The 16,905-nt window shown below is 44.7% G+C and overlaps 1 protein-coding gene across 1 annotated transcript in view; it reads left to right on the forward strand.

The window, feature by feature from the left end:
• PEA15 (proliferation and apoptosis adaptor protein 15) overlaps positions 1-4,989 on the forward strand; it is a 51,090-nt gene extending 46,101 nt beyond the window's left edge. The window contains exons 2-4 of the mRNA XM_044272060.1: positions 602-779; positions 3,997-4,152; positions 4,777-4,989. Coding sequence (XP_044127995.1) covers positions 608-779; positions 3,997-4,152; positions 4,777-4,841 — 393 coding nt within the window. The 5' untranslated portion in view covers positions 602-607 and the 3' untranslated portion in view covers positions 4,842-4,989. The remainder of the gene's footprint in view (positions 1-601; positions 780-3,996; positions 4,153-4,776) is intronic.
• The last annotated feature ends 11,916 nt before the right edge of the window (positions 4,990-16,905 follow it).

Below are 16,905 nucleotides of genomic sequence, written 5' to 3' on the forward strand. Positions count from 1 at the left end.
TATAGTAGTTATATTCTTGTCTATAGAAGCAGTATTATAGTAGTTATAGTCTTGTACATAGGAGGCAGTATTATAGCAGTTATATTCCTCTACATAAGAGCAATATTATAGTAGTTATATTCTTGTACATAGGAGCAGTATTATAGTAGTTATATTCTTGTACATAGGAGGCAGTATTATAGTAGTTATATTCTTGTACATAGGAGCAGTATTATAGTAGTTATATTCTTGTATATAGGAGCAGTATTATAGTAGTTATATTATTGTACATAGGAGCAGTATTATAGCAGTTATATTCTTGTACATAAGAGCAGTATTATAGTAGTTATACTCCTGTACATAGGAGGCAGTATTATAGTAGTTATATTCTTGTACATAGGAGCAGTATTATAGTAGTTATATTCTTGTACATAGGAGCAGTATTATAGTAGTTATATTCTTGTACATAGGAGCAGTATTATAGTAGTTATATTCTTGTACATAAGAGCAGTATTATAGTAGTTATACTCCTGTACATAGGAGGCAATATTATAGAAGTTATATTCTTTTATGTATGGAAAATCATTATTTCACATTTTGAATGCCTCCATCTTTTTTCCAGGCAGCTATGGAGGAGTACGGTGCTTTGTTGCAGGAGCTTTCTGAAAACATTACCAACGAGGATCTAGACCAATTAAAATCAGCCTGCAAGGAGGATATCCCCAGCGAGAAGAGTGAGGAAATCACCTCCTGCCACGACTGGTTCAATTTCCTGGAAAAACACGATAAGTTGGCAAAAGGTAAGTGCTGAATATTAGGGAATGACCCACAGTGGAATGGATCTTAATATTCCCTCCTCTCCTTATTACAGAGCTTGTCCTGGATATGGGCAGGGCTCTATTTATTGCTGAAGCTGTCCTACAGGAGGTAAACTGGTAATACCTGGAAACCATCAACAAGATGGTGCTGAAACGTATTATATCATCTGTGATTATCTGTGGTTTATCACGCATGCCAGACGATCATTATGACATAAACATTCAAATCACCAGGATGTCAACCTACAGCAGCTTGCTGATGGTTTCCAGATTTAAAAAAATATATAAAAAATGGTTCTGAGTATTTATTGGTATGTGTAAATGCAAGTATAGCTCTGACGCATTCACACTATTTTTCTCAGAAACACAAGCCTCGGAGGAGCACTCAGTCTGGCGCTATTTTCTCTATATTGGGGACATAAGGAATAATTACAGGAGCGGCCGCATCCTGCGGCGCGGTAGGAGGGAGGGACGAGGCCTCTACATCACTTCTCAGTACAGCGCTGGTCAGGCTTGTGTTAGAGTCTTCTGTTGCTATGCCAATGCTTGTCTGATGCCTTCGAAGGGACCACCGCCAGCGATGCTGCTCCCCCCGCCACTGCGACAACGTTTAACCCCTTGTCATCTATTAGACTAAGATTTATTTCAAGACTCCGGGCAAAATATAAAAGAACATTGTACTTGTCCAGCGCATATAAATGATGTACAATGCCGCCATATCTTCACCGATCCATATTTCTAGTGTTCCATAAATAAATCTCCAAGGTGTTCAAATCATCATCGATTTCCACGGTGTCAGATATGGGCTCCCCCCCTCCCCCATCAATCCCAAATTAGTAGCATTAAAGAGTTGGATCAGAATTTTAAGACCCATTCACTTCAATGGGGCCGCAAAAGATGCGGACAGCACTCAGTGTGCTGTCCGCATGCGTTGCTCCGTTCCGAGGTCCCGCAAAAAAAAATATAGCATGTCCTATTCTTGTCCGTTGTGCGTACAAGAATAGGCATGTCTACAATGGGCCGACCGTTCAGTTTCGCAAATTGCGGAAGGCACACGGGCGGCTTCCATTTTTTGCGGATCTGCGGTTTGCAGACCGCAAAAAACGGCACGGTCGTGTGCATGTAGCCTTAGGCAATGCCAGCCTAAATTCCATATGAATTGAGAAGGTTGGGAATAAAGTAAAATCAAAATGGAGCCTCTTCTCGCTTCCACCCAACACCCGCTTCACCACCCTACGCCCCATGCAGTCCATCAGCTGGCCCAACCATAAAGCTATATAAGAAGGATTGGGTGATTCCTGCATCAAATGCCCCTCCACCAAGTGCCAATTCCAGCACCATGTATATGCAGCTGAGCTTGAGATCTTAGAGAGTCCACCTCCAGGACCATAACAGGTTATTGATATTACTGGTCATCTGTTTGTCTATGGTCACCGACCCAATTCTTGATGATCAGTTATGGTGAAGAGCAGCGCACCTCCCCTCCTTATCTCCATTCTTGTTTGCACAGGAGATTGTCATTTTCACAAAATAATTAAAGTGACATTTCTCTCTACATTGAAGCGCTGGAACTGGGTGACCTTTCCTGAGCTTCGGCATCTCATTGCCAACCAGGTTCCTTGGCAACGTGAAGCTTGGTCCCTGTATCTCCAAGCAATTTGTGTTTTGATCTGTGAGCACATAAGAAAGGCGTGCAGGATCGTGAAGCTATCGAGGCTTGGGGATGGAGACACCTCGTGCAAGGGCATAGGTCCTGTCTGCTGCTGCCATTCGAGAGTTGAAAAATGGAGACTTTAGCTCATCGACGTTAGTGTTATGTCCATAATATGTCCATCTTAAACTAGATACCAAATTCTTTGTTCTAGTAGATTGAACCTAGATTAGGATAGGGTCCTATCGTCATCTCAGTTTGGTTCATGGGTAAGGTCCTTAACCCATAGGATTCAGATGGTTTAATGCACCATACCCATCAGGCCCACCACCTTTACGAGGGTGAGGAGCCTCAATAAGCTTGACTCCCCTTTTCATACGCAGATTAAGGTTGTCTCACTTTAAGGTGTCAAGATACCACTACAAGAAGCATGAAATGAGAAACTCCTCTACAGCCAAAGAAAAGGAATACAGTCGCAGAACTTGGCTATTCTTATCTTTCCAGCCACTCACAAATTCCTATGCTTGGAGCCGGGGCATGAACAGTATGCATTATTCACGAGCGACCCATTGATGGTCCCAGTTCTCCCGGCCATGTTGCTACCAGTCTGTCAAGACGTTGAGACCTTTCGAGTGAGCTGTATCAATAATATATCACAAGTAGAGAAGATCTGACTGAGGGTTTTCCTGAGCGCAAGGAACATAAAAACCTACCTAAAGACATTTACAAGGAGGAACATTTGTTCACTGTGATCGGGGGGCGGCAGTGAAGGGGGATGTGCCGGGACAGGGTCATCTATTCACCCGAAGTAAATGCAAGGACTAGGCCTTTGTTATTCGGCAGAACAATCTGTGAAAGCCTGAACCACCCTAAATCTAAACAACTGAAGCATTGTACCTTATGTCACCCGGCCATCAGGCTCTCATCTGCAAACCCGATCTGACAATTAGGCTTCTTTTCTGACAAACACAAGGAGAAATTTTATTTTCGAACAGCAGCCAAGGCTGCAAATCAAGCACCGCATGTCCTTGGGTTGTTTTTGGTTCTGCTGCTCAGTCCCATAGAAGTGAAGGGGGTTGAATTGCAATACTGCAACCTGTAGAACCATTCATCTGAGCTACGAGGGATCATACGACACCCTTCTCTGTAGACATAGGCTGGCCATACACTGATTTGGCCAACAGCTATTCATCCTGACACTTCCCATACATCAGGGGTTGATTGACCCTAGACCTTGCAGGGAACATTCCCGGTGTGCCAATACCTACAGGGCCATCCAAGCCACCTTCTCTGACAGCGACCACATATGCCCTCCTGAATTCAACTGCTGTGGCCCACATCTCACCTACTAAGCGTCTGGCCGTCAGGTGGAAAAGCCAAGAGTTCCTCATTCATTTTACAAATCTGTAGGTTCAGAAGACACTCATCTAATGTGCATGGCATAACCACAATTCCCAGCATGTTCACACAACCGGGACGGTTATTATCCAGTGTGTAAGCGACTATCTTCTAGGATGACAATTTTCTTTTTTTTTTTTTTTTTTTCAGATAACCTCTCATACATAGAACACATTTTTGAGATCTCTCGACGTCCCGACCTTCTCACCATGGTCATCGACTACAGGACCAAAGTTCTGAAAATTTCAGCAGAAGAGGAACTTGATACGAAACTCACTCGGATCCCTAGCGCTAAGAAATACAAAGGTATGTTATTATACAGGCTAGTGCGCTAACATGGATGGTGTATAGATGTAGGTTCACAAAAAGTTTCCTCAACTTGTTGCCTTGACACAGTCAGTTAACACAGTGACCTTGGTACAAGGACCCCGTTAAATTTTGTAAATGTTTTTGGTTAGGAGAAGCATTGAAAAGTCTATCTGGTCCAGGAATTTTCATCCAGTTGGAATAATGGTATGGCTAGGAGTACATGGACAGCTGTGCACCCTTCTCCTACCCTTGCCATGCACATTAGATTAATCTTTGTCAAACTCAACCCATGCTCCCCTATCCTCATTGAGAACACATGCACACTCACCCGAGCCAAACAAGCATGTGTAACGTGGTGGGTCAGGAGAGATTGCTGTAGGCCAAATGAGCGCCTAGTCAACGTTACTTGTGATCTCCATTAAATTCCATGCATAACTGTTGCTCCACAGATGCCAAAGAGTCAGTCAACTTTGGGTGGTGCTTGGGCATGGAAGCACTGACTGTAACTTTTTGGGGGTAGATTGGTGTCCTTCGACCACTGGGTCTAAAGACAGTTAGGGTCATCTGCCAGTCTATATCTACCTTGATTCTTCTACACATGTTTCCTTTTCTTTTTTTCAGATATTATAAGGCAGCCTTCAGAAGAAGAAATCATCAAATTGGCCCCACCACCAAAGAAAGCCTGAAAAACGCAAAGGGAGAAAGAGAGAAGACTCAATCCTGTTTGGTCTCCGTTGTTCTATTTCTTGTTTACCTTACACCTCCCTGGTCTCGCCCTGATTTATCCCACCACAGGAGTAGAGATTTGGGAGGGGGACGGGGAGCGAAAGGAAAACCCGCACCCACTGATGACCACTAACAAGAGTCCTAATCCCGTTGTGTGTGCTCCGTGACCTGCAGTCTGTCCTACGATGCGTTTCGTAAGCGTGTGTTTAAGTAGAAGCATTTTTTTTATTTTATATATTATATATATATATATATATATCCTTCTCGTGGGATAACGTGGCTAAATATGGTTATCATTTTTTTTTTTGTGGTTTGGAGATTTCTATGCAAATGGAAATGAGGCCCTTGTACATTTTCCCCTCGTTGTTTCGACCCGGTTGGCCATGACTGTGGTGGAAACAGAGTGCGTAGTGCAGTCAGGAGAGCATTGAGTGTGTGATGGTGTGCCGTGTCTATATGTATTAACATGTATTTATGTCCTGTACCCTAAGAAGGCAGCCATTTTGAAGTCAGGACTGATTTTTGGACTGTAGGCCACAGTGACCTTCACTGATTCCTACAGAAAAGAAACCAGTCTTGAAATGGCGGTCTACCGTTACAGGTGCACTTTCTTGAAGGACATGGTGATTGGTCTCCTCTGAACATTCCAATGTATAGACTATAAGTCAACGCTTTTGGTTTTATAATTTTAATTTCATACAACAAAATTATTTTTACGTGACAGCAGTGAAGCTGGAGAGTAAAGGGGTTCAAAACAATGAAAAACATGGAAGCCAAAACCGGCAAATCAAAAATTCTACTGGAACAAAAAACTAATTTACCTCCATGTCCTTGAAGTCTCTTTAGACATTGTCATAGGGAGACTCAACATTAGATTCTGAGAGAACAGAAGCCAACAATACATAAAAAAATAGGTCATCCCCACTAAACCAAAAAATGCATTCAAGTGTCGTAGGATGACTTTGTAGGGGGGAAAAAGATGGAGAATAAAATGTTAAGTAATCGGGGAACCTTGTGCTTCATTAAAAGGCTTTCAGAAATGGTGGAAATTTAGGGAAAACTGATGTGTTAATAATAGAAGGAACGACATATACCGTAGGTAGTAGGTGCAATATATAAGTAGATACCTGGAGAGACATCAGGCAGATTTAAAGGGGTCGTAAGATGGTTGCCTTCTAGAATCAGTGTCATTCTTGCCCACTGGTTGGTTGTGGTATTGCAAGTCAGCCCCATTCAAGTGAAGTGAGCTGCAATACCACAAGCAACCTATGGTAATATGCCAAGAGTCAGACCCCACTGATGCTGATGGCCGATCCCTGTGGATGTGGATCCCAGAAAACCCCTTTGAAGGGCTTGTGCCATGATATAAAAACATGAAAATCAGACATCATATAATACATGACAGTCTCTTCCTAACAAAGCTAGAACCAGCCCTGTACCTGACATGGATCACGAGAGCTCCACATTCATTGCTCCAATTATTCAGGTTGACAGTTCAGGGGCGTGTCCTTTCTGCTGCAGCTCTCTCCCTATCACAGCTCAGGGGTGTGTCCTTTCTGCTGAAGCTCTCTCCCCATCACAGCTCAGGGACGTGTCCGTTCTGCTGCAGCTCTCTCCCTATTACAACTCACGGGGAATGTCCTTTGTGCTGCAGCTCTCTCCCTATCACAGCTCACGGGGAATGTCCTTTCTGCTGCAGCTCTCTCCCTATTACAACTCATGGGGAATGTCCTTTCTGCTGCAGCTCTCTCCCTATCACAGCTCAAGGGGAATGTCCTTTCTGCTGCAGCTCTCTCCCTATTACAACTCACGGGGAATGTCCTTTATGCTGCAGCTCTCTCCCTATCACAGCTCACGGGGAATGTCCTTTCTGCTACAGCTCTCTCCCTATTACATCTCACAGGGCATGTCCTTTCTGCTTCAGCTCTCTCCCTATTACATCTCATGGGGAATGTCCATTCTGCTGCAGCTCTCTCCCTATCACAGCTCACGGGGAATGTCCTTTCTGCTGCAGCTCTCTCCCTTTCACAGCTCACGGGGAATGTCCTTTCTGCTGCAGCTCTCTCCCTTTCACAGCTCACGGGGAATGTCCTTTCTGCTGCAGCTCTCTCCCTATTACATCTCACAGGGCATGTCCTTTCTGCTGCAGCTCTCTCCCTATTACATCTCACGGGGAATGTCCTTTCTGCTGCAGCTCTCTCCCTATTACAGTTCACGGGGAATGCCCTTTCTGCTGCAGCTCTCTCCCTATTACAGTTCACGGAGAATGCCCTTTCTGCTGCAGCTCTCTCCCTATTACAGTTCACGGGGAATGCCCCTTCTGCTGCAGCTATCTCCCTATTACAGCTCACAGAGAATGTCCTTTCTGCTGCAGCTCTCTCCCTATTACAGTTCACGGGGAATGCCCCTTCTGCTGCAGCTATCTCCCTATTACAGCTCACGGAGAATGTCCTTTCTGCTGCAGTTCTCTCCCTATTACAGCTCACGGGGAATGTCCTTTCTGCTGCAGCTCTCTCCCTATTACAGTTCACGGGGAATGCCCCTTCTGCTGCAGCTATCTCCCTATTACAGCTCACGGAGAATGTCCTTTCTGCTGCAGCTCTCTCCCTATTACAGCTCACGGGGAATGTCCTTTCTGCTGCAGCTCTCTCCCTATTACAGTTCACGGGGAATGCCCCTTCTGCTGCAGCTCTCTCCCTATTACAGTTCACGGGGAATGCCCTTTGTGCTGCAGCTCTCTCCCTATTACAGTTCACGGGGAATGCCCCTTCTGCTGCAGCTATCTCCCTATTACAGCTCACGGAGAATGTCCTTTCTGCTGCAGCTCTCTCCCTATTACAGTTCACGGGGAATGCCCCTTCTGCTGCAGCTATCTCCCTATTACAGCTCACGGAGAATGTCCTTTCTGCTGCAGTTCTCTCCCTATTACAGCTCACGGGGAATGTCCTTTCTGCTGCAGCTCTCTCCCTATTACAGTTCACGGGGAATGCCCTTTCAGCTGCAGCTCTCTCCCTATTACAGTTCATGGGGAATGCCCTTTCTGCTGCAGCTATCTCCCTATTACAGTTCACGGGGAATGCCCTTTCTGCTGCAGCTCTCTCCCTATTACAGTTCATGGCCAAGGAGACTATATATAGGTCACTATAACAATAATAAAAAAACCATTGGTTTCTAAAAATACTCTGGTTGCGTTTTTGCGCCTACGGTCCACCCCTCCACTCGACCCCCGGTCCAGTGGAAATATATCCTATTACAGTTCATGGGGAATGCCCTTTCTGCTGCAGCTCTCTCCCTATTACAGTTCACGGGGAATGTCCTTTCTGCTGCAGTTCTCTCCCTATTACAGCTCATGGGGAATGTCCTTTCTGCTGCAGCTCTCTCCCCATCACAGCTCAGGTTGTGTGTCCTTTCTGCTGCTGCTCTCTCCCTATTACAGCTCACGGGGGAATGTCCTTTCTGCTGCAGCTTTCTCCCTATTACATCTCACGCGGAATGTCCTTTCTGCTGCAGCTCTCTCCCTATCACAGCTCAGGGTGCGTGTCCTTTCTGCTGTAACTGCCACAGCTTCTAACTGAACATGGGGCTGGTGGCAGTTGAAGATTTAAACTGAGCATGTGCGACCATCTCAGTGAGGTGGACAAGAAATAAGGAAAAAAACAAGCAGCAGGTGATGCTATACAGATAGAGTTTATTGAATAGCTCAGTGGTTATACTTACACACAATTCCAAAAACAAAATTTTTTTAAATATCGAAGAAATATAGGTAATCATGAAAAAAAAAAAAGGGAAAAATAAAGATAAGGGGTTAAAAATGCTTAGAGTTACGAAGCCTTGAAACAGCAGGAAGGAAATGACAGAACTGAGCGGCGCACGTGGTTGCTGCCCTTGATGGGAAAAATATTTTTTGAAAAAAATAAAAAATTCTTAGAACCTAATTTCCGTCTTGAATACAAAAGCCGATGGAGAACGCAGCAATGATATGGAGGCCGACAGAGGTGGATGCAGCTGGCCGAACAATGACACATAATGGGGACTGCGAGGCACAGCTGCACCGCGCTGGCACCCACCAGCCATGCCAAATGGGTGTGCCTTGGACCCCTGCACTGGATAACTGGTTAACCCCTTCTGGATGTTAGATCCGTTGGGTCTGATGGGGTAGTGTCCAAAGTGGTGACAAACCCTACTCAAATTTTTTCTCCCGGACGAGCCCCCGCTTAGGGGTTCGTAGTCACCACCGTGTTAAAAATAAATAAATATGCAAATGCTGGGACTTGTAGTACACAATAGATAGCAAGGCGCTATACTGTGTATTCAGAGATCGGTATTCAGCACAGAAAAAAAAAAACCTCGACACTGGGAAAGGCCGTCGCTGCCCCTGACGAGGCCAGGAATGTAGAGTATGCCGTACAGGCATGAAGCACCCGCATACCGGCCAGATTCTCGTCCCCCTCGAGTCTCATCATCCTTTCCTATTTAACCCCAGCAGACTGGAGCGTTAAAGTGTTTTCTTCCCACTTTTAAAGCACTGATTGGACTGAGTACCCCCGCCCAAACCCTCCCCCCCTCCCCCCCCAACCACCGGTAACACCCAGTTGTCAATTCATTCATCTGATACCAGGAGGAACTGCACAATGCAGAATTCCAAAAAAAAGCATTCATTTAGAACAGTGATGCCCACACTGCGGCCCCCCCTAGCGGTTGTAAAACTACAATTCCCAGCATGCCTGGACAGCCTACAGCAGGGTATGCTGGGAGTTGTAGTTTTGCGAAAGGTTGGGCATCGCAGATTTAGAACATGTCACTCTGGCTGCTGACCACATAGGGTATGCTGGGATTTGTAGTTCCATAACAGCAGGTTAAATATAAAGTCCAGTTTATGAAGTTTTTAGGACAGTTTAGATACTTACAGGTGATGTGGCTCCTGTGGTCCCGTTATGTCATAGCGCATGAATACCCAAGTGGTGACTGATAATTATGGAACTACAACTACCATCGTGCCCCAACAACTCACCACTAGGGGGCAGACTATCACTGACATTTATTCTGAAGCCGTTATAGAACTACGTAAAAAAAAACAACTACAAAAACACACAACTCCTACTTCTAAATCTAAAGGGAAAATTCTTGTTTCCATGAGGCTGTGGAAGGCAAACCCATTACTGCTATTTCTAGCAAACAGATGGAAAACAGATCAGGGAGAGTTCCCAAAAGTTGAGAAGGGGGAGAAGCCACATTCCTGCTTCCTACTGACGACTCTGGATGATTATGGTTCGGGGGGGGGGGGGGGGGGCGGAGACTGCAGCAGGCCAGGACAAGTGAAAACTGTCACCGATCCAGCCAGATCTCAGAAAAAAAACACAGTGCACGAGGGGTTAACCAGTCCACCCAGACAGGCCCGATGACAGACGCAAGAAAATGTCAAGGAAATGTTAGAGACGAAAAGTACGTGAGCAAAAGAAAAAAGGAACATAGCGAAAAATGGAATGAAAGCGACGCCTATCCCGAGCCTCCAGGGACCGCAACGCATTAGAGAGAACAATGTGTTTTAATTATTTCCAACTTGTTAAAATGTCATCGAATTGCTTGAAAGTCGATGACATCATCTTCTTAAAAGTGAAATAAAAAGATTTACAGGAATAGAAGAAAATGCACGTTACGGCCTGTAGGTGGCAGTGTGGCCGTTAGCGATTATGCAAATTAGCTATCCTCTAGAAGGAAGAAAAAGTGTCTCCTCTTAAAGTTTGTCCTTCTAAAGGAGAGCTCATTTGCATACTTTTTTTCCCATGGAGCATTGCATATGTATCAGTCTCCACAAGCCAAGTGCATCCCTTCGTTGAGAACCAATACTCCGAAACTTTTATCATGTAGCTGAAGCTAGCCCTGGATCACCAAAGTGCTTGATACCCCCCCAATACTGATAAAGGAATGGTGCCCACCCAACCCAAAAAATAGGAAAGGTAAAGGTAATGTTGGCTTCTGCTGCCCGTGTCCAAGGTATGGTAGGTCCATCCATTTCTCCCATATAAAATCCCGCTCACCCGCCTAAAAAAAGCCAATTTGCGCCATTTGGGCAGCATTGATAGGCCTCATGCACACGGCCGCAGTTCTGGCGGCTCAGGTGCGGACCCTTTCACTTCAATGGCCCCGCAAAAAAATAAAAATAAATAACATGTCCTATTCTCGTCCGCGCTTTGCAGCCAAGAATAGGCAGTTCTATTAAAGGCTGTCCGTGCCGTTCCGCAAATTGCACAACGCGCACGGACGCCATCCATGATTTGCGGACCGCAAAACACACAACGGTCGTGTGCACGTAGCCATCCTATGAGTTGATTATATTCTCTTATCAGCCTCCGAATATTGTAACGACCCCTCCCCCCACATCGATGGGAAAGCTCTTAACCACACAAGCATCACTGATTGTAATGATAGCAGCTCCGCTGACAGTCACGCGCCGCCAAATGCGGAGAAACAGAAAATATATATTTTTTTAATTATTATTGTTCAATCCGGAGCCAATCACCCACTCCTATTGTTTTCTGTTATCACTCATCTTTGCCAAGGGCGAGAAGAACTTTGTGCTATCACCGATTTTTTTTTCAAACTGCTGGGAGGGAGTGTATGTCGTCGTTCTGTGCTGTGCGTCTTACTGGAATTTTTGGGTTTTTTTACGTCACCCCCTAGAGCTGAAACTACAACTCCCAGCATGCCAACATGGTCGGCTGTTCTGACAAGTCCCTTAGATGTTAATAGAGCATTCTGGGAGTTGTAGTTTCAGAACATCTGGAGTGCCGGAGGTTGCTGATCCCTGCTATACCCCCACGAGCAAGGGGGAAAAAAATGTTTCCCCCCCCCCAACATAAACTACCTAGATCAACGAGCCAAGGCAACGTTACGAAATAGACCGTTTACCAGCCAACTGTCCAAGAATGTAAGTAGGATTGGGGTCTCCAGCTGCAGAACTGCCTACACTGTTTTACAATGATGTAATCCTGCCTACAATATGTCATCATGGCTGAGCAGCCTGACAGGAACACTCACCAATGTGCAGCACAGGGATCAGCAACCTTCGGCACTCCAGCTGTTGTGAAACTACAGTTCCCAGCATGCTCTATTCATTTCTATGAGAGTTCTTAGAAGAGCAGAAGCAAGTATGCACGCTGGGAGTTGTAGTTTTACAACAGCTGGACTGCCGGAGGTTGCCTACCCCTAGTGTAGAATATGCAAGTGCCAGAGGCAGCTCTGCCCGTGGAGGAAACCAGTCTTGCTCACAGGTTGCTGGCGGCCATTTTGAATCATTCCCGTAGAACCCCTTTAAATGTATAAGCCAAACAAAAACATCACTCAGCCACAGTAGATACTCAGACTGTAGGAAATGTTCCCCATATTGAATTGAAAGAAGATTATATTTTATGTGATGACTGGATATTTATAACGTGTAATTCTTGAGTGTTGTGGTGACCATTGCTCTGTCAAAGAGAGAAAACAAAATCTCTACCATTTTGACTGTTAGCGCAGAAAACTGTATACAGATGTGTCCCCTCTTACCTTTCTGCCCATTTCACTAACATAGGCATATACAACATAAACTAAGCCCAACAGAATTAAAGGGGTTGTCCGGGTTCAGCTACCCTTATTTTCACCCAGGCAGCCCCCCTGAGGCTAGCATCGGAGCGTCTCATGCTCCGATGCGCTCCCTTGCCCTGCGCTAAATCGTCACCGGGCTTCCAGCAGCCCGATGGAGAGTCACCGGATCTCCAAAAAATGCCTTTGCCCTGTGCGATTTAGCGCAGGGCAAAGGAGAGCATCGGAGCATGAACTGCTCAGATACTCAAGTCAGGGGGGCTGCCTGGGTAAAAATGGAGGTATGACCGGGTTCAGCTCTGAACCCGGACGACACCCAAACACATTTGATTATCGACAGAACTTGACAATTTTGGCCAAACTAGCCAACAATTTTTTTTGTGTATGGGGAACTCTCCCATGAAAGAGGATGTCGCGTGGAAGAAGTGTCTTCAATGCCGGAGAATATAAGTCACCAGTATCGGCTATCTCCTCTCTTTCCATTGAAAACATGTGCATGCTTGGCCAAATGGAGCCTGCATGTGTAATGGTAGTCAGGAGGAAGAGTTGGAGAACATTGGCGTCTCAATGTGATTGTTTTTTAAACAGTCAACTGGAGGCAAATGGAAAGTTGAGGATAGACCCATCATGGTGATAAGGAAATAATCTCAAAAATTTGAAATGTTATATTCTTTAGGCCCAAGGACAAATTTAAATAATGTATTGGATAGTCGTACAACATTTTCATCGACCACACAAAAGGTGAAAAGCCACAATTGCCATAAACAAATATATATTTTTGTAAAATATGCGCCTACCCATCACTTACAACTGTGCCTTCCAAACCGATAGACTGCAGACTGTTTTTATCGTTTTGTTTCTAAAGTGGCCAATAGTATAGCTACCAAAAAAACATATATGAAGTAAAGTCCACAATTCTACTAAACACGAAGACTATAAAATTTGGGGGCTCGTCCGGGATGTTTATTTAGAACCTGTTGTAGAAATTCTAAAGGAAAGTGAAACAAAAAGTCCTTTGGCAAGAAAAAGATTTTAAGGTATTAAAAGATTTTGCTTTTAAAAGACAACATCATCATAAAAAAAAGCTCTAACACATTAGCGCGAATATGCGATAGTTCATCACATAGTATCAGATGACTTTGTAAGTAGGGAAGGGGCTTTGTCAAGGATAACGCTTGACAATTCAAGGTCGTAAAATCATTTTATACAACGCACTAAACCGCGGTATAATCACGGCTTAACGAAGGGGATTTCCAGTTGGGATGAAGGAATGATGAACTCCCTGTGGGTCGGGGTTGTGAATTTCGTGTGATATGAGTAACAGAGGTCAAGGATGTCGTTTTATACACGAGCCGTAAGCAAGGCCTGAAAACGAAACCCAGAGCTTAGTAGAGACATTTGGTCGAGGAACACTGGCTTAGCTAGCTCCAGAGAATGGAAGTTGGAATCCGATAGGTTGTTAGGGGGGCAACTAAGCCAGATTTCCTTCACAGCAGTTTTGATAAATCTCCCCTATTGCGTGAGGGTGTGAGATATTGCTCAAACTTCTCCAAGTTCTCAGGGTGGACATAGACATTAGATAGAATAGGCTTATGGAGAAATGACTGGCAGCCATAGGAAGGAAGAACAAATATTCTAGCCATCTTTATACACAGCCAATACCTCTTCACTTTGACAGTATTAAAGAGACACCCCTGCCAGGATCATACTTAAAGGGGGTGTTCACCGTTTCCGGTATTGAATCCCAGCCTCATTCACCTGAATGGGGATGGGCAGCAATCCCAGTCCTAACCCATGGAAAAGAGAGGCCCTGGTCTAATCGCAGACTACCTCTCAATCCACTCTTTAGCGCCCAGCCCTGGACAACGTCTTCCCATCCCTAGAAGTCAGACTGAAGAAATGAAAAATAGCCAGCATTCCTTTATTAGACGAGTCAACTGCCAGCAATGTAACACGTACGTGGGTGTCCCCGACTCTCTCCCCCGACAGCAAATGTAGTAGAAACGATGGGCTATCATTGTTGGATCATGCCCTATCCTTGTGGGAAATAAAGTGCGGTTTGATTTATAGCGACTTACTGTCCCTTTGCCTATTGGCTAAGCGCAGCATACATGTGTAATGGGTGGGGGGGGGGGGGGGGTTCGGGAAGAATAGTCGTCCACCGACAGCTATCTAAGACCTCTAGTCATTAAACTGGTTTTCTGGGATTTTCACATTGATAGACTTTTCTCAAGATAGGACATCGATATGAGATCGGCGGGGGTCTGCCAAGCAGCTGTTTGAGAAAAGCAGGGCTCTAGCTTCTTCGTAGATCACCAGGCACAGTGCCATCCACTGGATAGTGGCGGTGCTTGGTATTGCAGCTCAGTTCTTTTTACTTGAACGGTATTGAGCTACTACGCCAAAGTCATGTGACCGATGAGCGTGACCTCATGCAGCCTGTTGTTCTGTGATCAATATTACGACCCCGGATAACTCCTTTTAAAAATAAAAAATTTAAAAAAAATTATATAATTTTCCATTGACAGGGTTGGCTCCAGGATAAAGTGGACCCCCGAATGACAATAATTCCAATGGGCCACCCGTCTAGACAAGCATACAGCACCCTTACTCAGATTGCCTTGATCTTCCCTCAACGCCCATTGGTCCCATTAAAAAAAATAGGGTAAGGCCTCATGCACACGACCGTTGAGTGCATTCGTGGCCGTTGTGCCGTTTTTTTTCATGGACCCATTGACTTTCCAAAAATCGGAAAATGCACCGTTTGGCAGCCGCATCCGTGATCCGTGTTTCCTGGCCGTGAAAAAAATATGACCTGTCCTATTTTTTTCACGTCCAACGGTTCATGGACCCATTCAAGTCAATGGGTCTGTGAAAAAACACGGATGCACACAAGATTGGCATCAGTGTCCGTTTTTTCCTATCATTTCAATGGCAAACTTGACTTAGATTTTTTTTTTCATTTTTCATGTCCGTGGATCCTCCAAAAAACAAGGAAGACCCACGGACGAAAAAACGGACACGGATCCAGTTTTTGCGGACCTTAAAAAAAAAAACGGTCGTGTGCATGAGGCCTAATTGAGTAAAAATTGCACCTGCCTGGCACTGGTCGGAGGATGCCCGTACCGTTCCTGAAAGAAATGCCGACGACATCCACTCCCGCTATAAAGGCACACATCCGAACGTACAATCAAGTCAAAGACCGAGCGTATGAAACAGATAAAGCTAAAAGTAGACATATATATATTTTATATATATATATATATCGTACAAGTGTCCTTGATTATCTGAAACTTTTATGAATTAAAAAAATTTACAAAAATTAAAAAAATATATAAAGTTTTAAACAGCAATTTCCATTCACGATATGATCGCTGCCTATGGAAAAAGCCATATGAGAAAAGTTAAAAAACAAACAAAAAACAATGACCTTAAGATTAAAAGATGGTCACACACCACATTTTAAGTCTTTCCTCCCTTTTAGTGTTAGAATTTTTTAACATGTTTGGTCTTAATATCGTCCGATTTGCTCTTTCCCAGCATCCAACGCTCAGACCGTGTTAACTGTGTGTACATATATACTATACATATATGTATATGAAATATACTACGTGTTCCTCTTGCTGTTTAGTGTTAATTTATTGCAAAGCTCCAGGACTTGAGATGAAAGAATTCAGTTATGGGTTTTCTATCTTCCAGTATCAACCATGATCCATTCCTCCGGTGGATGAGAACAAAAAAATATATACATTTGGAAAAACAAAAAATCTATTTAAAATATATATTTTTTTAGATGGCTGTCATTGCGAAAAGTAAAAATGGCTCCCAAATGTTGAAAAATAATAATTTAATAAATTGTGATGTGCCAAAAAATAAAAAATGTAGACTTTTTTTTTATTTAATCAATTTAAGGATTTTAATTGTACTAATTTTATTCACTTAAGCCTAAATGCACAAGGACGTGAGCGGTCCGTGGTGTCCCGGCCTGGATTCCTGCCGAGCGCAGGCGCGCACGGCGCCATTGGTTGCTATGACGCCGTGCGCTTCGTGCCGCTGCTGCACTACAGTAATATACGAGTGGATTACAGTAGTGCAGCGGCGGCACGAAGCGCACGGCGTCATAGCAACCAATGGCAGCGTGCGCTCCTGCAGTCAGTGTGCATTCGGCCTAAAGGGGTTGTCCGGGTTCAGAGCTGAACCTGGACATACCCTTCTTTTCACCCAGGCAGCCCCCCCTGAGGCTAGCATCGGAGCATCTCATGCCCCGATGCGCTCTGGCCCTGCGCTAGATCGCGTTCTTTTGTTTATCATAAACTGGCTTCCGCCCGGCAGAGTGTTCGGTGACGTCACCAGCTCTGATGGGTGGGCTTTAGCCGATTTAGCGCAGGGCATCAACTGCTCAAGTCAGGGGGGGATGCCAGGGTGAAAATGGGGGTATGTCCG

This window comes from Bufo gargarizans, chromosome 11 (assembly GCF_014858855.1).
Source record: "Bufo gargarizans isolate SCDJY-AF-19 chromosome 11, ASM1485885v1, whole genome shotgun sequence".
In the NCBI taxonomy this organism is placed as follows: Eukaryota; Metazoa; Chordata; class Amphibia; order Anura; family Bufonidae; genus Bufo; species Bufo gargarizans.